The sequence below is a fragment of the Microcebus murinus genome, chromosome 1, assembly GCF_040939455.1.
Source record: "Microcebus murinus isolate Inina chromosome 1, M.murinus_Inina_mat1.0, whole genome shotgun sequence".
NCBI lineage: Eukaryota > Metazoa > Chordata > Mammalia > Primates > Cheirogaleidae > Microcebus > Microcebus murinus.
In genome coordinates this window covers 78,098,251-78,121,966 of record NC_134104.1, presented here as the reverse complement: position 1 = coordinate 78,121,966, position 23,716 = coordinate 78,098,251, and the positions used below count along the sequence as shown (strand labels likewise).

Genomic DNA, 23,716 nt, shown 5'->3' with positions numbered 1-23,716 from the left:
AAGATTGAATAGGCCCTCATATGCACATAACTTTTGTCAAAGAGTATAATATATTCATTTAGGGAAAGAAAAAAAGGTGCCACAAATACCACTGAATAAATCACCATTTCAGAATACTTTTGCCATATTTTGTCAGTATTTTTGCTTTTTCACATAATCATCCAATAAGGTAGTGCCATGGTCACTAAGATTAGTGACTATCAGAAGAAAATGAATTCCATATTGAGACTCTACATGAATTAAAAACAAAACAATGTTCACTGAACATCTTTAGTGTGCAGGCACTACACCAGAAGCTTTCGTGTATCTCATTTAATCTCACAAAAACCCTTTAAGATAGTTATTATTATTTCTACTTAATAGAGGAACTGAGGTTTAGGAGATTAAATAGACTTGCCCAAGTTCACATAGGGTGGAGACACATGCAGAGCATGGGTGTATGAGCAGGTGTATACCAGCAGGTATAACAGCCATCAAGGCTGGAACTAAATTTCCTCCAAAGGCCCAATGCAACCTCTAGGTCTCTCTTGTGATTCCTGTCTCTTTTCCCACAGTGTTTCTCATTTCCACTCTATTCTTCCATCCATTGCCCACACTAAGTTATTAGCCACAGGGATAGCTAACGCAATATTGATCTTAGTCTGTGGCTGGATTCCCAAGACAGTGGGAAAGAGTTAGACTCTAGTTACCTGCAGAGAATTTGCCATCGGCTCCACAAATCACAATGGCTTTTACCGTATGGTCTTTTATAGCTTTTTGCAGTCCCTCTTTTATTCTGTGGACTACAGCTGCACTAAAAGAAGAAGAAGAAGAAAATTACATGAAGCAAATTAGTAAGAATGAAATTCCTACTATATCAGAGTTGTTTCCTTTCCTAACAATGAAAAATTAAACACACACATAATGGATAAAAACTGCTGATACTTATCATTAAAGCTTTCACTAATTTTTTCAATACATAATATATGCATCTATTGTGAATTAAGCACTGAATTAAACGAATACACTTTTTTAAAAAATTATTTTTTTACACCATGCTTTAACTTTGACCACTTAGAATCAGCACTAACCAATTTAAAAATATTATTATACATCTTCTACGCACAGCACAAGAAGTTACCTGATAAAGACAATTTATCATGTAAGGCACACTAAGATGAATGCTGTAATAAAGGTACAAATAAAATGATGCTTCTGGCCGGGCGCTGTGGCTCACGCCTGTAATCCTAGCTCTTGGGAGGCCGAGGCGGGCGGATTGCTCAAAGTCAGGAGTTCAAAACCAGCCTGAGCAAGAGCGAGACCCCATCTCTACTATAAATAGAAAGAAATTAATTGGCCAACTGATATATATATAAAAAATTAGCCGGGCATGGTGGCACATGCCTGTAGTCCCAGCTACTTGGGAGGCTGAGGCAGAAGGATCACTCAAGCCCAGGAGTTTGAGGTTGCTGTGAGCTAGGCTGACGCCACGGCACTCACTCTAGCCTGGACAACAAAGCGAGACTCTGTCTCAAAAAAAAAAAAAAAAAAAAAAAAATGATGCTTCTATAACGTTTGTGTAAAATTGGACTTGTGTAAAGGTCAGAGGGGGATGAAGTTACTTCCAATTTGTCATATAAGAAAACTAAAGGAGAAATTATCTAAGAGAAGTGGCAGGGGCTGCTAGTTACCTCAAATAGTCATTCCTCTCTACCTTCTTCTAAGTATTAAAACATCCAGTTTTTAGCTGGATTTATGGTTGCCCAAAATAAAGACTAAATTTTCCAACCTACTTTGTAGGAAAGTCTACAGAGGCACTAAGTTCTGGCCAATGGGATGGAAGCATATTTGGTACATGCAACTTTTGGAAAGAGTCCTTAAAGGATTGAGCGTGCTTTTCTCCTTATCTTTCCTTCTTATCCCTGGCAGGTATGCAGATGTGATGGCTAGATCAAGCAGCCATTTTGGGCCAAGAGGTAGTAGAAACCATGAATTGAAGATGGCAGAGCAAAAGATAGAATTGAGGTCTCTGATGATTGTGGAGCAGCCATACCATTCTAGGACACTGCTGTAAGATAAATAAATTTTTATTGTTGAATTCACTATTATTTTGAGTTTTCTGTCACTGACAGCCAAACCTAATAATAAATAATTTAGCAGATAAAGCAAGGTGTAGTAGATTTTGCCACATTCAGTATATGAGGACGTCATCCACAGAAGAGATAGCCAAAGCCAAGATTGAATGAGTCTACCAAAGAAAAAGAAAAGAGTTGAGAGCAAATCCTCTGGATACATTTTCATTTAATAAGGGCAGAGGGCCGGGCGCGGTGGCTCACGCCTGTAATCCTAGCTCTCTGGGAGGCCGAGGCGGGCGGATTGCTCGAGGTCAGGAGTTCGAAACCAGCCTGAGCAAGAGTGAGACCCCGTCTCTACTATAAATAGAAAGAAACTAATTGGCCAACTAATATATATAGAAAAAATGAGCCGGGCATGGTGGCACATGCCTGTAGTCCCAGCTACTTGGGAGGCTGAGACAGAAGGATTGCTTGAGCCCAGGAGTTTGAGGTTGCTGTGAGCTAGGCTGACGCCACGGCACTCACTCTAGCCTGGGCAACAAAGCGAGACTCTGTCTCAAAAAAAAAAAAAAATAATAATAATAAGGGCAGAGGCTTAGCAGAGTGATTCAGCAACAAGGGAGCCCCAAATCATAAGACCAAGAGAGGAAAATTTGCCAGAAGCAGGGGATTAATAAGTGCCAAGGAATGGTAAAGGAGGAGAATCTGGGGAAAGTGGTGAGAAACTGCTTAAAGGAAAAAGGATAGAGGAAGGGAGCCAGAGCAAGATGGCTGGTTAGAACACTCCAGTGATCATCCCCCTGCAGGAACACCAAATTGAACAACTATCCATGCAAGAAAGCACCTTCATAAGAACCTAAAATTGGGTAAGCAATCACAGTACCTGGTTTTTAACATCATATCCAGGAAAGAGACACTGATGAGGGTAGGAAAGACAGCTTACACTGCCTACGCCGTCACCCCTTACCCATCCCTCAGCAGCACCCAAGACCAGTGCTGCGTGGAGAGAGAATCTGTGTGCTTGAGGGAGGGAAAGTGAAGTGATTATGGGACTGTGCATTGGAACTTAGTGCTGCCCTGTCACAAGGGGACACAACACAGGGCAGAATTTTGTCAGTGCCCACAGAGGGAACATTTAGACTGCCCCAGCCAGAGGGGAATCCAGCACCTGAGTTCTGGCTAGCTCTGCCACCAATTAATGAAAATGGCCTGGGCCCCAGAATAAATTTGAAAGGCAGTCAAGCCACAAAAAAAAATGAAGTCTTTGGACAAGTCCTCGGCTGTACTGTGCTTGAAGCAGTGGACTTGGGGTGCACATTACCAAATAAGACACAGCTGTGGCAGCCACCCAACTGCAAGCAGTACAGTTGCAGAAGAGACTCCACCGAAAAACTACTAGAACTGATAAATTTGGTAAAGTTGGAGGACACAGAATCAACTTCCAAAAACCAGTAGGATTTCTATATGCCAAGAGCAACCAACCTGAAAAAGAAACCAAGAAAGTAATCCCATTTACAATAGCTTCAAATAAAATGAAATATCTAAGAATAAACTTTATCAAAGAAGTGAAAGATCTCTATAATGAAAACTATAAAACACTGGTAAAAGAAATTGAAGAGGATACCAAAGTAGAAAGATATTCCATGCTCATGGATTAGAAGAATCAGTGTTATTAAAATGTCCATACTACCTAAAGCAATTTAAAGATTCAATGCAATCCCTATCAAAATACCAATGACATTCTTTAGAGAAATAGAAAAAATAATCCTAAAAAAAAATTTATATGGACCCACAAAAGCCCCAGCGTAGCCAAAGCTGTCCTGAACAAAAAGAACAAAACTGAAGAAATCACATTACCTAACTTCAAAACCATAATACAGAGCTATAGTAACTAAAACAGCAAGGTATTGACATAAAAACAGACTTACTGCCCAATGGAACAGAATAGAGAACCCAGAAATAAATCCACACATCTATGGTGATCTCATTTTTGACAAAGGTACCAAGAACATACAGTGGGGAAAGGCCAGCCTCTTCAATAAATGGTGCTAGGAAAACTGGATATCCATATGCAGAAGAATGAAACTAGAGCCTTATCTCTTGCCATATACAAAAATCAAGTCAAGGGGCCGGGCGTGGTGGCTCACGCCTGTAATCCTAGCACTCTGGGAGGCCGAGGCGGGCGGATTGCTCGAGGTCAGGAGTTCGAAACCAGCCTGAACAAGAGCGAGACCCCGTCTCTACTATAAAAAATAGAAAGAAATTAATTGGCCAACTAATATATATATATAAAAAATTAGCTGGGCATGGTGGCGCATGCCTGTAGTCCCAGCTACTCGGGAGGCTGAGGCAGAAGGATTGCTTGAGCCAGGAGTTTGAGGGTGCTGTGAGCTAGGCTGACGCCATGGCACTCACTCTAGCCTAGGCAACAAAGCGAGACTCTGTCTCAAAAAAAAAAAAAAAAAAAAAAAAAAAAAAAAAAATCAAGTCAAAATGGATTAAAGGCTTTAATCTAAGACCTGAAACTATGAAGCTACTAGAAAAAAGCATTGGAGAAATACTCTAGGACATTGGTCTGGGCAAAGATTTCTTGAGTAAAACCCAAAAGTACAGGCAACTAGAGCAAAAATGGACAAATGAGATCATCTCAAGTTAAAAAGCTTCTGCACAACAAAGGAATCAACAAAGCAAAGACACAACCCACAGAGTGGGAGATAATATTTGCAAACTACCCATGTGACAAGGGATTAATAACTAGAATATATAAGGAGCTTGAACAACTCAATAGGGAAAAAAATCAAATAATACAGTCTAAAAATCGACAAAAGATCTGAATAGACATTTGTCAAAAAAGACATACAAATGACCAATGGCCAATAGGTATATGAAAAAATACTTAGTATCATTAGTCATTGGAGAAAGGAAAGTCAAAACTACAACGAGATATCTCACCCCAGTTAAAATGGCTTTTATCCAAAAGACAGGCAATAATGAATACTGACGAAGAAGTGGAGAAAGAGGAACCCTCATATGCTGTTGGCGGGAATGTAAATTAGTACAACCACCATGGAGAACAGTATGGAGGTTCCTTAAAAAACTAAAAATATAACTGCCATATGACCCAGCAATCCCACTGCTAAGTATATATCCAAAAGAAAGGAAAACAATATATCAAAATGATATCTGCACTCCCATGCTTATTGCAGCAATATTCACAATAGCCAAGATTTCAAATCAACCTAAGTGTCCACCAAGGGATGAATGGATAAGGAAAATGTAGTACATATGTAAAGTAAAATATTTTGGTTCATATATATCATGGAATATTATTCGGCCATAAAAAGAATGAAATCCTGACATTTGCAACAACATGGATGGAACTGGATAACATTAAGTGAAATAAACCAAGCACAGAAAGACAAATTTTGCACATTCTCACATGCGAGAGCTAAAAATTAAAACAACTGATCTCATGGAGATAGAGAGTAGGATGATGGCAGGGATGGGTAGTGGGGAGGGGGCAATAAAGTGAGGATGGTTAATGGGTACAAACATATAGTTAGATAGAATCAGTAAGATCTAATATTTGATAGCCAAAAAGGGTGACTACAGTCAACAATAAGTTATTGTATACAATAACTAAGAGTGGAATTGGAATGTTCCCTGCACAAAGAAATGATAAATGCTTGAGGTGATAGATACCCCCATTACCCTGATTTGATTATTATATATTGTATGCCTATATCAAAACATCATATATATTCCACAAATATATAAAACTATTATATACCCATAATAATAAAAAACTTTAAAAATAATAGAACCAGATTCCAATCAGTTTTGCCTTGGAATTCTGAGTATTCTGGGTAACATTTGGTGAAAAAAGTCTTAAAACAAAACAAACAATAAACTTCTATAAAGGCCATATTGTTAAGATCAGCAACAATGAATTAGAACCTGGGAGAATAAAGGAGATACTTGCCCTTGTAAATGATTCCCTTTCACCTAATTACTTTTCATTTCTTAACCTAGGATGAAATCCAAACAAAACCTCTTGCCTTTGACTGGTTAATTGGAAACCAAATCTGACAATGAAAAACAGATTCAGAAGCATTATGTAATATTGAGAAGTCCAAAGGTCATACATTTCCTTCTGGGTAAATGATGCCTACAAAATTAGCCAAAATGAGCTCAATCAGTGCCACTAAGGAGAAGAAACTGGCTTTTCCCATTTTCCCAAACCTTCCTCTTTTTTTTATGCTCATCTTAATTTTGCAAAAATCAAAAACAGGAAAAAAAGAAAAACAAAAACCAGTATAACAGGTAGGCTTTACTAGATTCAAGCTGATTGAGAGGAACCACAGTCTTGTAGCAATGTAAAGGCCACAGGGGTTAAGAAATTATCTTCTCTCCTTAATACCATTAGGTGTGGAGAAATGGAGTCTGGAGTAAAGATAATATTTCGTGAGTGCTGACCAAGTCTTTGACCATAAGAGATCTTTCTTTTTTTAACAGCTTTTTTTTTAAAAAAACTAAAGGTCATCAAATAAAGTTTGTGGCTTGCAAACAGCATTTTTTCAAACAAAGAAATAGAAGAGAAGAGAAAATAAACTATATCAAACAATATAACAAGGATAGTTTTTGTTTCATATAACTTTCTTTTTGGTTATGCATTCATATGCATTTGTGCCTTGAGTTGCTATGTAAAACATGATGTTTCTTAATATGTGGATTACAGTGAAGAAAAAGTGTAAGCCAGTCCTGATGCTCACTTCTGTAATCCCTGTACTTTGGGAAGCTGAGGCAGAGAATTGCTTGAGGTTAGAGTTCAAGACCAGCCTGGGAAATATAATGAGACCCCCAAAAATAAGAAAAATTAGCCAGGAGTGGTGGCGCATGCCTCAGTCCTTCTTACTTGAGAGGCTGAGGCAAAAGGATTGCTTGAGCCCAAGGCAATAAAGGCTGCAGTGAGCTATGACTGCGCCACTGCACTCCAGCCTGGGCAAAAGATCGAGATGCTATCTCAAAAAAAAAAAAAAAAAGAAAGAAAGAAAGAAAGAAGAAAAGAGAGAGAGAGAGAGAGGGAGGGAGGGAGGGAGGGAGGGAGGGAGGAAGGAAGGAAGGAAGGAAGGAAGGAAGGAAGGAAGGAAGGAAGGAAGGAAGGAAGGAAGGAAGGAAGGAAGGAAGGAGAGACAGAGAAAGAGAGAAAGAAAGAAAGAAAGAAAGAAAGAAAGAAAGAAAGAAAGAAAGAAAGAAAGAAAGAAAGAAAGAAAGAGAGAGAGAGAGAGAGAAAGAAAGAAAAGAAAGAAAGAAAGAAAGAAAGAAAGAAAGAAAGAAAGAAAGAAAGAAAGAAAGAAAGAAAGAAAGAAAAAAGAAAGAAAAAGTGTGAAAGCCATTGTTCTAGGAGACAAGCCTAGCAATCAGGCATGTCCTACACTTATAAAGAGGGTTGGCATTCCTCTGAATGGAAGGAAACATGGCTGGCTAAACTGGTAATAAAGGATTTAAACTATTTGGGGAAAAAAATTCAAATACTCTCTCAGTGAGCTAGGAAGAGGAAACATCCCACATAAAATTAGAACCAGGAAGGGAAAAGGAAAGAAGAGAGGAAGGAAAGAAAAGAATAAAGAAAAAAACTCTGGGACTCTTAAGCTTGATGAGCATGCTGGGATACATACTTCTATAATACCTAAAGGGAAAAGAAATGTTTATTCCCAGGTGGAGAAAATCTTATTGATGAAGGTGAAGTGATTCTGAGCAGCAGGGCCTGTTGGTGGGGGCTTGTAACAGGCCTTCTGACCAACAGGAATGATGACAGCTAACATCTGTTAAATGCCAGTTTATAATTTCCAACTCATTTAAACCTCACAACTTTATGAGATAGATACCGACGTCTCTCCTGTAAAGTGGGGAGGGGAAAATATTGGTAGTTATGGGTATTAGACTATGGAACTTTTCCCCCTAAGGTCTTGATGGCCACGATTTCCCATTATGTGCAGAGGTTACAGCAGAATCCTAATATCTAGTAATTCTAATCAGTATACAGACCAGTCCAAAATTGATATATAATCTCATTACTTACATTTTTCTTTGTCAAAACCAATATAATGGATATTTTGCTTTTGGGGGGGGGTGCAGGGGAAGGCAAGTAAATGGACATGTCATCCTTGTGTGATTTTATTCCGGCTACTTTTTTGTATTAAATGCAATAGTTCATATTAAAATAAGAACTGTAATATTAACACTAATGATAAAATCAAATCTCATAACAGTAAAACAAAATAAATTCCATTACAATTAGCAGATCTCTTCAATCCAGTCTCTATTTTGCTCCAGCAGTGTGTGGTAGAAATTTTGATCAAAGATCTATTTATGCTTTAAAGTATAAATTATAATTTATAAATAATTTCCACTAATCCTACTCCCTGTTGATAGGTGGTTCTTTGCAAAGCTGATGTATGATCACACTTTTTTTCAGAGATATGGAAGAACCAGACCAAATTAACTTCATTAATTTTCAAAAAAAGTGGCATTGATCTCACTTTTAAAAGTAATGTTCTAAGGGCACTGCACTGCACAAGGAAGGTACCCCACAATGAAATAAAAGAAGATAAACTGCAGTTTTTCAGAAAATGCTATTTAGTAGGTTTACTCTGACATGGGTCAGCCACGGAAGCACCAAGACCCTGAGGCTTAAACAGATCAGGAGGTAGAGTTTTGCATTTCTGGGCCAGGGCACAATTGTCCTTTACTCACTGCGCTGGTATAAGGGGGGACCTTAGTTTACTTTTTAAAATGTTAAACCATTTTATTGTCTGATTACTAAAGCTGTTAGCCACACGCTGTAAGCGCAGTCTGGACTCGAAGTTGGGGAGTGAGGTTGGATCAAGTTCCAACACTGAACTAAGTTAAGACCTTTGGAATAGAAAGTCTGCCTGAGAAGACAAACTTGCAAGCAAGCAGAGGGCTCAGCACGAAGTTGCCACCGATGGACCCGAGTCCAGCTCCCCTACTGAGAATCCATCTGTCTGTATCTCAGACTCAGTTTCCTTAGTAGTAAAACGGGGATGAGAGTTCTCTGCGAAGATTAACCAAGTTAATTTAGGTTTAAAAAAAAAAAGGCCCTGGCACAAACAAGTTGCTCAATCTGTCAGCGTCTTCATAGTTTAAACCAGCAAGGGAAGGTCAAAGCCTCCAGAACCAGCGGGCGGGGCAGGCCCCAGCGGTCCCCCGGCTGCAGGCGACCGAGCCGGTTACCTGATCGCGTTGACCGGAGGGTTTCGGAGGCGGATCAGCGCCAGGTAGTTGTGCAGCCGAGTATACTCGGCCATGCTTCCTCAGTCACCCGAGTCGCCTCTGCCTCTCACCACAGGGCGAAGCCACTTTTCCGGGAGCGCCGGGCCGCCCCGCGAGGAGGGGCGCCCGCTGGGCCAATGCAGGCGGGGCACCGCCTCCCGCCGCCCGCCCGCCGCCCGCGCCAGAGCTTCCCTCGCAGCCCCCGCTTCCCCCGACCCCACTCCCGCGCTCCGCATACCCCGGTCGTCTTTGTCTGTATTGGCTCCCATCCTGCTCCCACCACAGAGTACAGCGGGAGGACGATGGAATTGGGGCAGGTGGAGGCTTGCAACCGCCTAAGCCCAGAGGCGCTGGCTTCTCAGTACAAGTTCTGGCTTCACTGAGCCGGGCAAGCTGTCCTCGTCACAGTATTCATCTTCATGATCCTCTGAACGGGGACAGATTACGACCCCCGTGGTGCATTTCACCTAAGCATAACATGCTACTAACATCCACCAAATATTTAAGGAACATTATTTTTACTTACCTTACAATCGCACAGCAACTAGTGAAAGCTGAGTTTCTTGTCTGCCCAACCCTCTTTTCCCTTCTTCTGCCATTCCTAAGGATTATGATTTGTAATACATGATCCATCAGTCCATGAATTGAGCACCTATTATGTGCAAGACAAGGCCCAGCCTCTTCTCTCCAAAAGTTCAGGCCAAGACAAGGTTTTTCTACATGGAATTGGCTTCTCACGGGCCCGCAGTCCATCAAGTGGTCAGAAGGCATTCTGGAAGTTTCAGAGGAAAAAACAATGGAATAATTTTGTTCACTGATGTTTTATAGATTTTAACAATGATTAAGGATTATTTTTATAGATATTCTTTTATCTCTTGAAAAAAAAAAAAACAGGTTCCTACTACTAGGAAAGTACCGATTGTTTTGGAGCACTGGTAACAAGCGGCAGTCAGAACCCATTAAATCCAGCCAGCACAACTGCCTCAATGATCAAAGCCAACCTGTCGATGACAGCCAATCACAAACAGTCCAATGCACCTGCCTCTGAGCGCCCAAATCAACAACAGCCTCATTGGAGCAATCGGCTTTTTATAGGCGCTATCAATCTCTAGTGCCTCTAAAAATTTGCTGATCCCTAAATTCCACCTTATCGAAAAACTCCGTGTAAGAGCAACAGTCTGTTCCGCTTGGAGGGACTTGGGCATGGCCAGGATAGTTCTCCCTTACTGTAGTCAGCAAAAACTTCAGTCATCTTCCTTCAGGTATTAGTCTCTAGGGGAACAACTCTGCCATGGCAACCTAGCAACTTTAAACACCTCCACAAACGCCAAGTAGACATGGCTTCCCAGCTCTCGATGGCCTGAAATTCCTCCTGGAGGTAGAGGAGATAACAAGCATGGTGTGGAGCCACTTTAAGGCAGTTTCTCATCTCTGTCTTGTAGCAGTCTGCTACAGGCCATTTCTCGTCTATCTCCCTAGTTTCTATTGAACACATAACTTTCTTCCTTGTGCCCCCATCTCAGGGCAAGCTTCTCTGTAGATCTATAAAACTACTTGGCAGTAGTTTAGGGTTGGCTCTTTAAAAGATTAGGGTCTAGGGTGATGCAAGCGAGGCACCTAGAGGACAAAATTCAAGGGGGCACTCACTCTTAGGCTCATGCAATGTGCTGACCCTGCCTTGCTCCTCAACAACATGGATCCACCATTCCGGACATCTGTCATCTAGTCCCTCTGTTTGGTGTCATGCTGTGGGACTAGGGATACAGGGAGCTGATACCATGCTGATCTTTCTTTTGCTGTCTGTGTAAATAGTAAACTATCTAAATCCATTTGGGTGCCTTGCTGAGTCTATGGAAGTGTGACAAACCAATTTAGTAAGTGCTACCATGCATGTAGACTGCTTATAGACCTCTTGACCACTTGAGAAACTCTTGATCATTGTTACGAATTGTTATATTCTTAAATTATCTTCTCATTTAATTTGTCCTAATAATTGTTACTTAACAGGATGCTGGTCCTCTTTGCTAATACATTTCCACATTATTTGCATGTTACCTCTTTTGCTTGTTAGTACATTGTTGTTTTTGTTGTTGTCATTATGTTACATTATATCCCCATTTCACAAAAACAGATCAGTTTCTCAGAAGTGGTTCATTAAAGCTTAAAGGAAAGATAAAAGATCAATTTCCTGGTTTGGATAACTGTGATTACATAAGATGTTATCCCTGGGGGAATTTGGGTGAAAAGTACATGGGAATTCTCTGTACCATTTTTGTAGCTTCTTAAGAGTCTATAACTACTTCAAAATAAAAAGTTAAAGTTTTTAATGTGAAAAAAAAGAAAGATAAAAGAAAATAAAGCTATAATTTAGCATAATGCCCAAAAAGTGAACTGGATTTCAATGCAAATACAGACCTTTTGCCTGCTAGAACATACAAATCTGTACTCACAGTAATACTAGAAATGCTATCTAAACCTGGCTTTCCTTGCAATGGTAATCTGTTAGCCCTGGAGCCTGGGGTGTTATATATGAAATTCCATTCAAGAGTAACCATGAATCAGTTGAGGCTTACTTCTGTGGTAAGCTAGTCAAGTTTTTCTGGAACAAGCAAAACAATGCTTTCTGGACTGAGTGATAAAATTTTTTTTTGAGACAGGTCTCACTCTGTTGCCCAGGATAGAGTGCCGTGGCGTCAGCCTATCTCACAGCAACCTCAAACTCCTGGGCTCAAGTGACCCTTCTGCCTCAGCCTCCCAAATAGCTGGGACTACAGGCATGCGCCACCATGCCCAGCTAATTTTTTCTGTATATGTATTTAGTTGCCCAGATAATTTCTTTCTATTTTTAGTAGAGATGGCGTCTTGCTCTTGCTCAGGCTGGTCTGAGCTCAAACAATCTGCCTGCCTCGGTCTCCCAGGTCTCCCAGAGTGCTAGGATTACAGGCGTGAGCCACCACCCCCAGCCAGGACTGAGTGATAAAATCTTTCACACACCCTCTTCCATGTCTTTCTCCTTTCACTGGGGGAGATGGACACAAGCCTCCAAGGGAGGATAGAGGCACAGACAGAAGCAGCCTGGCTTCCCAAATGACTTGTGGAAGACAGCCACCCAATGACTGGAACCAGCATGGACTGTTAAAGGTACAAGAAATAAATTTGAGTCTGGTAACGAATTTTACCCTGTCCTAACTAATACAGTGAAACAGTAGGCAGTGAGTACACTCTTACACAGTGAAGTTGGCTGACATTCAAGGAAAAAAGCTGCCGGGCGCGGTGGCTCACGCCTGTAATCCTAGCTCTCTGGGAGGCTGAGGCGGGCGGATTGCTCGAGGTCAGGAGTTCAAACCCAGCCTGAGCAAGAGCGAGACCCCGTCTCTACTATAAATAGAAAGAAATTAATTGGCCAACTAATATATATACAAAAAAAAAAAAAAATTAGCCGGGCATGGTGGCGCATGCCTGTAGTCCCAGCTACTTGGGAGGCTGAGGCAGGAGGATTGCTTGAGCCAGGAGTTTGAGGTTGCTGCGAGCTAGGCTGATGCCATGGCACTCACTCTAGCCTGGGCAACAAAGTGAGACTCTGTCTCAAAAAAAAAAAAAAAAAGGAAAAAAGCTGCTCACATAAATGTCCAAAATGAAAGAAGGGATCAAAATAGTTTTCTCACTATATCAGTGTGAAAGTTGTCAAAATTAAGATGGAGTTACTTGTGTCAAACCCAAAGAAAACAGAGTCAGGTTAGAAAGGAAGGGTCCTCATGCACACATGCCTATCATAAGAATTATTACAAAGACTCTCTCAAGGGCTCTTATGCGCATATGCCTGTAGCAAGAACTTTTTATCAAGGACTTTCTAAACTGCTGCTTGCTACATGGGTCACAAGGACAGCTAGCCTGATGTACAAGAATGCTTGCTTTACACACTGTCTCCACAGATGAACTGATATCAACTTCTGTGATAAATCCCTATAATGTTCTTTTTGTTTCAAAACAAATTATGTGTATTTCTTTTGCCTTTAAAAGCTTCCCCTTGCCTCAGTCTCTTCAAATATGCCCACAGTTTACTACAGCACCCATGTTCTGCATTGTACTGCTTCTGCTTATTCCTAGTTAAATTCAATATTTTTAGAGAGCATCTCTTTGCTAGTTGTTCAGACTGACACCAATAGTATCAATAATGATGGTATATATAATATCAAATTACTTGTTCAAATCTCAAATGTTGGGCCTTAAAAATATACACTGTACACACACACTCACACACACACACACACACACACACACACACACACACACACACAGAGTATCTTAATGTTGAAGATAAGCCATAAGGAGAAGACACAACTGTGGCAAAAAATGACTCAGTCACAGGTCGATTATCTTCAACAGGAGAAATAAGTCAGAGATGTATGTAAGAGATAAGTCAGATGATGTCTTATTGAGCATATTTAAAATCACACCCATATGCTGCCATCAAATCTGAGCTAAAGGCAGCCAAAATCTGAACTGAAAACACATTCACTGCTATCTCCCATGTTTCAACTTTTCAGCTTTTCCATAAGCTTGGCTTATCACTTTAGGTTTGCAGGTAGTTTTTTATGATATATGTCATCTCTGTCAACTTCTGAACTAAAAAGCATGCAAGAAATGTCCCTTCTCAACAGCACAAGCACATTTTATGACATCTCTGGCATTCTCCAACATCCAATTTTATTTCATATTGAAAATGCAATTAGGCTATCATTCCCAGATCTCTCTCCTAATTTCTCACCAAATTATTTTACTTAAAAGAGGATATTTCATCTGCTAATGATCATTTCTTTTGGCTTTTCTGACAAATTGATACTATTTAAAAAGAGGCTGCATAGACATACATTTGAGAGATGTCCCAGGTAATTTAGTATAGTATTCCTTCGAATGCAGGAATGCCTCAACAACATTCCAAGCACAGATGACTCATCACTCTTCAAATGCTTCCAGTGATGGGGAATACAGCACTCTGCATGGTAAATAGTTCTGCTTGAAAAAAAAAAGAAAGAAAAGAAAAAAAGTCTTATTCCCTGGGACCTTGATTCTACTTTTGTTCTCAGGGATTATATCTTAAATCTCTCTTTAATAGAATAGTTTTTCATCAAATATTTAAAGATGCTAACAAGTTCATCCTAAGACACTCTTCTTAGGCTCTTTTTCAGGAACCACCATTTCTCATATGACAAGGTATTTCTAGTCACCATGTTGGTTGTTAAGAACACTCTTCAAATTTGTCAACGACCCTTTTAATAAGCATCCATTCTCTGTATTCTGCACCTGTTATTAATCATGTCATATCCATGTTTCTTTAACTCATATTGGTTCTGTTTTTTTATTAACATAAAGATATTTTTTTCCTTTTAAATTTCAAGCAATATGCTCTTTTTAAATTTCTTATTGATACACACCTTACATACCATATAATTTATCTTTTTAAAGTGTATGATGGAGTGACTTTTAGTATATTCACAAGATTTGCAACCATCACCCTCTCTAATTCCAGAACATTTTAATCACTCAAAAAGAACCCACATACCCATTAAGCAGTCACTCACCATTCCCCTTTCTCCCTATGGTTGGCAACCACTACTCTAATGGGACATTTATCTGTTTCTTTGAATTTGCCTATTCTAGATATTTCATATAAATGGGATCACACAATCTGTGACCTTTGGTGTCTAGCCTCTTTCACTTGGTATAATGTTTTCAAATTTCATCCATGCTGTAGCATGTATCAATATTTAATTCCTTTTTATGGCTGAATAATATTTCATTGCATAAAGATCTAAAGTCATTGTAAACATCAAGTTCTTAGAATTTGGGGGAGGGGCAGCATTTCTCTCTTCTTCCAATTGTTAGCGATCATAATTGAGTAGGTTTTAAATGTCTATTAATTGGAAGAGTTTGTTATTTGGAACCAGAGGGGAGAGATACATTTTAAGTATTAGAATTAGGTTGGCTTTGAATTTGTACTAAATTGGGAAGGTAATAGATTTTCACAAATTATGTGTGCCTTGTTGAAAATGTCAGTTGTCTTTACATCTACTTGTAAAAGTTTCAAAATATGTTTTTCTCTCCAAAAGGCAACCTAATTTCATTTGCTTGAATATTCTAATAGGAATGCTTACTGATATTACTTGATAATCATATAGCCTTGGAACTTTAACGTATATATATAACTATAGCAGTATTAATAATTATAGTTGTATTTCTTTATAACATTAAACTTGAGGAAATTTAAAAAAATATATTTCATTGCATAAATTAACTGCATTTTGTTTATCCATTCACTAGTTGGTAGATATTTGGGTTGTTTCCACTTTTTGGATACAATGAATAATACTGCTATGAACATTTCACATACAAATTGTTATATGAACTATGTTTTTAATTCTCTTGGGTATATATCTAGGAGTGGGACTGCTAGTTCATATGGTAACTCTATGTTTAACTTTTAACTGCCAAACTGTCTTCCAAAGTAGCTGCACCATTTGACATTCCCACTAGAAATTGGAAGTTTCCAATTTCTCTACATCCTTGCCAATACTTATTGTCAATTTTTTTTATTACCTGTTCTTAGATATGAGTTGTATCATATCTTTCTTTGTACCAAGCATGGCCTTCTCCCTTTTTATGAGAATGCATATTTAGAATCGGCCTGGCTTATAAAAAGTACCCAATAAAAATATTCATAATATTAGCCATTATTAGTATTATGTTCCTTTGAGATTAATCAAATTGAATTGTCTTTTCTCTAGGCTTATATTTCCATCTGCTTTAAATAGCAAACAGGATTTAAATTAATGTACCATGTATTGTTAAGAACAAAGTAAAACAGATTGCCATAACTCACATGTTCTAGCAACTGTTATTTCTCTCCAGGTTTTTCCATCAAAGTGTCTTCATTTAAGCCTGAGGATTGTGCTGATGTATGATTTGGCTTTGAGGACTTCCAAGGAAAAGAAGAAGGGCCAGAAGACTAAGGATGAGCAAACATTTTGATTTTTGAATAGGCAAAAAGATGATAAAGATGCTCTAGACTGGTAAGTTTTATATCAATATGTTATGAAATTTTAGAATAATCAAGGAGAGACTTTGTGAAAAGGAAGTTTTGATCATCAAAAGATGTATTAGGTATATTAAGAACAAGTTATGCCAAATTACATTTATTTCAGTTTTTTTTTTTCAGGGATGAGATCTTGCTCTGTTGTCCAGGCAGAAGTGCAGTGGCACAATCACAGGTCACTGTAACTTTGAACTCACTTCTGAGCTCAAGCAATCCTCCCACCTCAGCGTCCCCAGTAGCTAGGACTACAAGCACGCACCTTTATAAGCACAGCTAATTTTTTAAATTATTTTGTTCTCAGGGATTATATCTTAAATCTCTCTTTAATAGAATAGTTTTTCATCAAATATTTAAAGATGCTAACAAGATGGGGGTCTCATTTGGTTGCCCAGACTGATCTTGAACTCCTGGCCTCAAGTTATCCTCCCATGTCAGCCTCCCAAAGTGCTGGGATTATAGGCATGAGCCACCATGCCTGGCATCATTTCAGTTTTTGAGAGGATTATAATAAATTGGATAAGAGAAGTGTTGTATTGAGATTCCTAAAGAGATTTAAGATGGTTAGATAATGGAATCTTTGTGGATATGATGTGGATTATTTGATAACAATGTTTTATGAATATTGAGCAGTTACATGTACTAGGCACTACTAATGCAATGTGGCAAAAACAGACACAGTTCCTGCCTTTATGTTGCTTATATTATAGTATTATGAGACAGTAGTTCTTAACTGAAGGAGGAAAAAGAAAAGCATGCATTTTGAAAATACACACATCTGGTGATCACTCTGGGAGATTCTGATTCTGAGTGGACTCAGCAGTTTAAAAAAGGACCCCTGGGAATTCTAAAGCACATCCCTGGTTAAGAAACTCTCATGAGGGAAGCTTTTCTAGCAGTTCACTGCACTGTTTTTGACCTGATTCTGCCTTGAACTATATTATTTTCCAAGCTGAGCAACTAATAATGTTAGAGCAATTTCACATGTACATATGATATAATTGCTCACATTATAATAGAATTCAATGAAGAATTGAAATTTCCTGCTGCTTTGTACTTTATTCACAGATTGGTACAGTTGGATTCTAAATGAATTTGTGTCAGCAAGACCTAAAATATAGAGCTATATGGCTGGGTGTGGTGGCTTATTCCTGTAATCCCAGCACTCTGAGAGAGTAAGGTGGGAGGACCACTTGAGGCCAGGAGTTTGAGACCAGCCTGGACAACATAGTGAGATTTCCAGCTTTAAATTGGCCTCTATGTGTTCAAGTGAAAGAAACAGTGACACATTTCTCACTTTAAGTGAAAAGCTATAAATGATTAAGCTTAGTGAGGAAGGCATGTCAAAAGCCAAGACAGGCCAAAAGCTAAGCTTCTTGTACCAAATAGTTAGGCAAGTTGTGAATGCAAAAGAAAAGTTCCTGAAGGAAATTAAAAGTGCTACTTCAGTGAACACATGAATAACAAGAAAGCAAAATAGTTTTATTGCTGATATGGAAAACATTTTAGTGGTCTGGATAGAAGATCAAAGCAGCCACAATATTTCTCTTAAATCAAAGCCTAATGCAGAGCAAGGCCCTAACTCTCTTTAACTCTGTGAGGAGTGAGAGAGGTGAGGAAGCTGCAGAAGAAAAGTTGGAGGCTAGCAGAGGTTAGTTTATCAGGTTTAAGGAAAGTAGCCAACTACATAACAAAAAAGTGCAAGGTAAAGTAGCAAGTGCTAATGGAGAAACAGAAGCAAGTTATCTAGAAGATCAAGCTAAGATAACTGATGAAAGCGGGGTACACTAAACAACAGATATTCAATGCAAATAAAACAGCCTTCTATTAGAAGATGCCCTCTAGGACTTTTGTAAATAGAGTAGAAGTCAATGCCTAGCTTCAAATCTTCAAAGGACAGGCTGACTCTCTTATTAGGAGTTAATGCAGCTGGTGACTTTAAGTTGACACCAGTGCTCATTTGCCATTCTCAAACTCTTAGGGCCCTTAAGGATTTTGTTAAATCTATTATTTCTGTGTTTTATAAATGCAACAGTAAGGCCTGGATGACAGTGCATCTATTTACAGCATGATTTACCAAATATTTTAAGCCCACTGTTGAGACCTACTGCTCAGGAAAAAATATTTCTTTCAAAATATTACATCTCATTGACAATGCACCTGTTCACCCAAGAGCTTTGATGGTGTTCTACAAGGAGATCAATGTTGTTTTCATACCTGTTAACATTTATTCTGAAGCTCATGGATCAAGGAGTAATTTTGACTTTCAAGTCTTATTATTTAAGAAATATAGGCCAGGCACAGTTGCTCACACCTGTAATCCTAGCACTTTGGGAGGCCAAGGCGGGAGGATTGCTGAAGACTAGGAGTTACAGATTAGCTTGAGCAACAGCAAGACCCCAGATCTACAAAAAAAAAAAAAAAAAAAAATTATCTGTACATGGTGGCATGTGCCTGTAGTCCCAGCTACTTGGGAGGCCTCTGAGGTAGGAGGATTGCTTGAACCCAGGAGTTTGAAGTTGCAGTGAGCTATGGTGATGTCACTGTACTCTAGTCTGGGGAACATAGTGATGAAGATCCTGTGTCAAGAAAAAAAGAAAAGAAATACATTTCATTAGGGTAGAGCTGCCATAGACAGTGATTCCTCTGATGGATCTGAGCAATGTAAATTGAAAACCTTCTGGAAAGGATTCACCATTATAGATCTCTAAGAACATTTGTGATTCGTGGGAAGAAGTCAAAATATCAACATTAACTGGAGTGTGGAAGAAGTTGATTCCCACTCTCCTGGGTGACTTTGAGGTTTCAGACTTCAGTGGAAGAATTAGCTGCAGATGTGGTGGAAACAGCAAGGAACTAGAATTAGAAGATGTGACTGAATTACTGCAATCTCATGATAAAACTTGAGTGGATGAGGAATTTCTTCATATGGATGAGCAAAGAAAGTGGTTTCTTGAGATGGAAGCTATTCTTGGTGAAGATGCTATGAACATTGTTCACTGTTGGATTATTAACTGGCCTAATATCAACATTGCTGTGTCTCAGGGAACAGGGAGGCCTGAGGAGAGTGAGAAAGATAAGAGAACCACCAGTTGCAGTCAGAACACACACAACATTTATTAAGTTTGCTGTGTGGTTCATGGTGCCCCAAACAATTACAATAGTAACAATAAAGATCACTGATCACAGATCACTATGACATATACCATGTAATTAAAAATGTTGAAATATTGCTACAATTACAAAAATGTGACACAGAGATACAAAGCAAACATATACTGTTGGAAAATGTCACTGACAGACTTGCTCGATGCAGGGTTGCTATAAACCTTCAATTTGGAAAAAAATGCAATTATCTGCAAAGTACAATGAAGTGATACACAATAAAATGATGTGTGCCTGTACTAAATGCACAACTATCCCCTCTGGGGTTGCTGTGCACAGTGTGTAGATGTGAACACAAACTGCTGTATCCATTTTGCCACCTTGAGGGAAGCTGGCTGTAAGTGGAAGCCAATGCCCCTGAAGGCAGAGCAAAGGAGGAAATAAATATCCTGGATGATATCTTTGAGTTGCTAAAGCAAACAACCATGATGCCTGTCATGACATTAGAGCTATACAAGTCAATACTCCCATTATTGTTTAAGTCAGTTTGTGTTGCATTTTGTAGAAGATGTAAAGATGTGCTATCCAGATTCCCTTTCAAGGAAGCAGTTGCTGCCCAGCTTCAGGGATTAGGGTTAACAGGCAGCCCTAGCTGTCAGTTTGTTCAGGGTATGCCTCAGCTGCAGAGAGGCACCTTGCTTGAGATCACACCCTTCCTGGGGCAGAGTGCATCCAATATAAGCTGGCCATTTCAGCCTGATACAACGATGGGCAATAATTACCCTAGAGTTCTCTCCCAGGATGGCTGAGGATTCTTTGGTCCTGAATATCAGTTCAACTCTGAACAATCCTGCTTCCTCCCTTTTCATAACAAAAATATTTCTTTCCATCTCCATATCATTGTCTACTTCTAGAAAACCTAATCTGTTACAGGTTTTCTGTAATATCAAGCAAAAGCACCCTGAGATTCAGTAGAATAGTTTGAATTCAGTCTCTTCTAGAGGAAAGGAAATGGACCCATGATATCTCTTACTTTTAACTTTGTATCACGGAAATTTTTCAGCATATACCAAAAGTTGAAGAATAGAATGAAACAATAATATCAACATATGACCAATATTTATTACCTGATACACTCCCATATTATTTTAAAGCAAGTCCTTGACATTATATTATTCCATCCATAAATACCAGAGTGTAGTGATGTTTGCTTTGATATGCAATACAATGCCAAGGAAGTGTTTTCACAGGAAAAGAGGCAGAGATGGCAGTAGTAGGAGATAGAGGGCCCAGACCTAATACTGGAATCCATTCATTCTTTCACCTATTCAACAAACATTTTAGAATCTATCATCTCCCAAAGTCTTGGGATACTCAACCATCACCGGTATAGGCAGTTATTCAGATAGGGGGTACTGTGCAATGATGTCTTTGGTCAGATTAACCAGAAAGAAAAAAGAAAAAAAAAAGAGTCTTCTACCACCTGCCATCTAGTGGTCACAGTGGTAAATATCCTGCATTTTTTCTCCTACACAGAACAGTACAAGGTTTGTTCTAGGAAAAAAGCTTAAAGAGGAAATTGAGGCTCACAGAGAGGTGAAGTGATTTTTATAAGGTCATATTGCTAGTTAATAGCAGAGCTAGGCACAGAACCCAAACAAGCTGACTTTAAGATGTGTAAATTGTGATTGTTTGAAACTGTTAAAAATGTGATTTGAATGATTTAAAATGTGATTAAAGCATCATATTTTGTATTTATTTTTATCAAATTATAGTGTATTGGTAGAAAAGAGGGGAAAGAACCATTGGTTGAATGAGGGAACTAGATGGGCCTGTGATAACACTAACATTGAATTATTTTTCTATTAAAAGGTCCCATATTATTTGGAACACAGACTTATTACCAACATTTCAATAATAGTAGCATCCATGCTGGCTTTATCATATTCACAAAACAAAGGTTGAATAGTTAAGTAAAATTGCTTCCAATTAGAGAAAATTAAATAAAATTGTGCCATGTCATTGGCAGTATATTCATAATCTGTTTACTTTCTGCAACTTCTTGGGTCTGTTACTTATTCCATCCAGCCAGTTAAAACTGAAAGTAGATCTCACCAGAGCTGATAACTTTACCCCTCATTTCTGGGTAAACATAAGAAGTTTGCCAGGGAAAGGGGGATACTGAGTTTGAAATGAACCCAGCAGTGCCCATACCAGAACATTCAAATGATCATTAGAATTTTGTGTTATCTACGTTACATAGCCCGTGCCTCCCCTAGAATGTGATTTTCCTAGTCCTTTTCACCTGAGAGTGAAGGTCGTGAAAGTGAAGCTGCTCTTATCTTATTAACAGCTGAGGCAGACTTTCAGAATAGGGAGAGGTGGTGAGCATTTTGAGGCTCCATTTCTGTGCTAGCATTGCCACTATGTGATTTTCAGTCTCTGGATTGAATTGTCCTTACCTGTAACAGCAAAAGGTTGATTAAATGATTGCTTCTAAAGTTCCTCTCACTTGTATCATTCTGTGAATTTTTTGTGCTACGGATAAATCCTCAGCTCAGCTGGTCTCTTCTGTTTCTTTTTTCTGGGTTGACTTCCTTCTTCCCATAATCATTTATTGAGTATCTCCACGTTCTTGAGGATAGGGCCTGAGTTTTATTCATCTTCCCCCCATTACCTAGCACATTAACCGAGTTGATGATTTCACATAAGGTTAAAGTTAGTTTCTATATAAGATTCCAACCTGTTCTCGTGGAGCTCACAGTTCTGAAGAAGGTACCACGCACCATCAATTAATCACTTAATTAAAAAAATTAAAGATAACAGGATAACTGGTCCCAGCCTCCCTTAACACTTACATGTTTCAAAAGGGAACAAGAGTGCATAATAGAGCAAGTAGTAATAGTTAACATTCATTGGGTGCTTTCAATGTGCCAGCGCTTTCCATGCATTATCCCAAGTAATATATACAACAATGGTCCTATGTTCTAGGTACTGATATCTTTTTCACACTTGAACTGAGCACAGACAAGTTAAGTAACATGACTAGGTAACACTTCATTTGAAGTTAAACAAAGCAACCTCAGAGGCTGCACTCCCAAGCACTCCACTGATAAATAAGAAAAATCACAAGAACAATCTTGTGTTATCTCCGAGAGGCCGGGAGAATTTGGAGAACACGGATGAGTTAGGTGCCGAAACAGAAGGGAGCGGCTGCAGGAGAGAAGGCTACTGAAGGTGACAAAGTTTGCCCCCCCACACACACACAAATGCACTTCTCTGGGCTGCACTGCACAACCGAGGTTTAGGCAAGCAGGCGGAATAAAACCAATAAGCAAACTCTAGAGCGTGCCGGCATTCAATCGCTGAACAGGTCGGAAGTGACGTCAACCAGGAGCGCTGGACGCTTAGAGGGACTGCAGGGGCAGGTGGAATTCCGGCCGGACGTGAGGCACAGGAAGTTACGTCATGGAGGCGGTACCTGGTTGTGAAGGGTGTCGTGATGGGCGGGGCGGAACCCCTGTGTTTCGCTGGGAGACTTGGATCCCCGGCAGGTAACCTGCGGACCGGACCTGAACGGGGGCAGGGCTGGAAGCTGGGTGTGATGGCCCGAGTCGCTTGGGGCCCTAAGCTTGGGCGGACAGATGGCTCTCGCATTAGGTGGTGGCTGGAGGAAAGGCTCCTTGGTTTGAGATTACCTGAGGATGTAGGGTTACGGGGAACTTTTGGGAACCGGGTCGTAGGGGACGAGGCCGTCGAGGAAATGCAAACTCAATCTTGTAGGAATCGGTAATGGCTAGGGGTCCAGGGCTTCCAGTTCACTGAGATGAACTAACCTAGGGTTCATTCCCCATCTACCTCGAACCATTCTGCTAATAGGGGACAGGGACCTCGCTTTTATGTCTCTTAATCCGTAGGATAGCGCCTTGCCACTATTAGGCATTCTTTAGATGCTGCCGAAGGAATTAATGAATTAATTAATGAAAGAACATGATTCTGGCCCAGCGAGGGAACTTCTTACTCAGTATCCCTACCTCTGGGTGTAGAAGTGACTCCACTTCTACTCCACATCAGGTTTATCCACCGGTATTTTATCAGGATGCCGGTGAAGAGAGATCAGGACGTTGTTGGATTGTTTTGTTTATGATTAGTGAAATTTAGAAATGTGTTT

General features: G+C 39.6%; 2 protein-coding genes across 2 annotated transcripts in view; one reads left to right on the top strand and one right to left on the bottom strand.

The window, feature by feature from the left end:
• EHHADH (enoyl-CoA hydratase and 3-hydroxyacyl CoA dehydrogenase) overlaps positions 1-9,440 on the bottom strand; it is a 42,843-nt gene extending 33,403 nt beyond the window's left edge. Inside the window, exons 1-2 of the mRNA XM_020286583.2 lie at positions 9,312-9,440; positions 690-793 (exon numbers count right to left, since the gene is read on the bottom strand). Coding sequence (XP_020142172.2) covers positions 690-793; positions 9,312-9,385 — 178 coding nt within the window. The 5' untranslated portion in view covers positions 9,386-9,440. The remainder of the gene's footprint in view (positions 1-689; positions 794-9,311) is intronic.
• A 13,569-nt stretch (positions 9,441-23,009) lies between these two features.
• Positions 23,010-23,716, top strand: part of MAP3K13 (mitogen-activated protein kinase kinase kinase 13) — a 161,351-nt gene continuing 160,644 nt past the window's right edge. The window contains exon 1 of the mRNA XM_020286590.2: positions 23,010-23,099. The gene's annotated coding sequence lies outside the window, so the exon portion shown is untranslated. The remainder of the gene's footprint in view (positions 23,100-23,716) is intronic.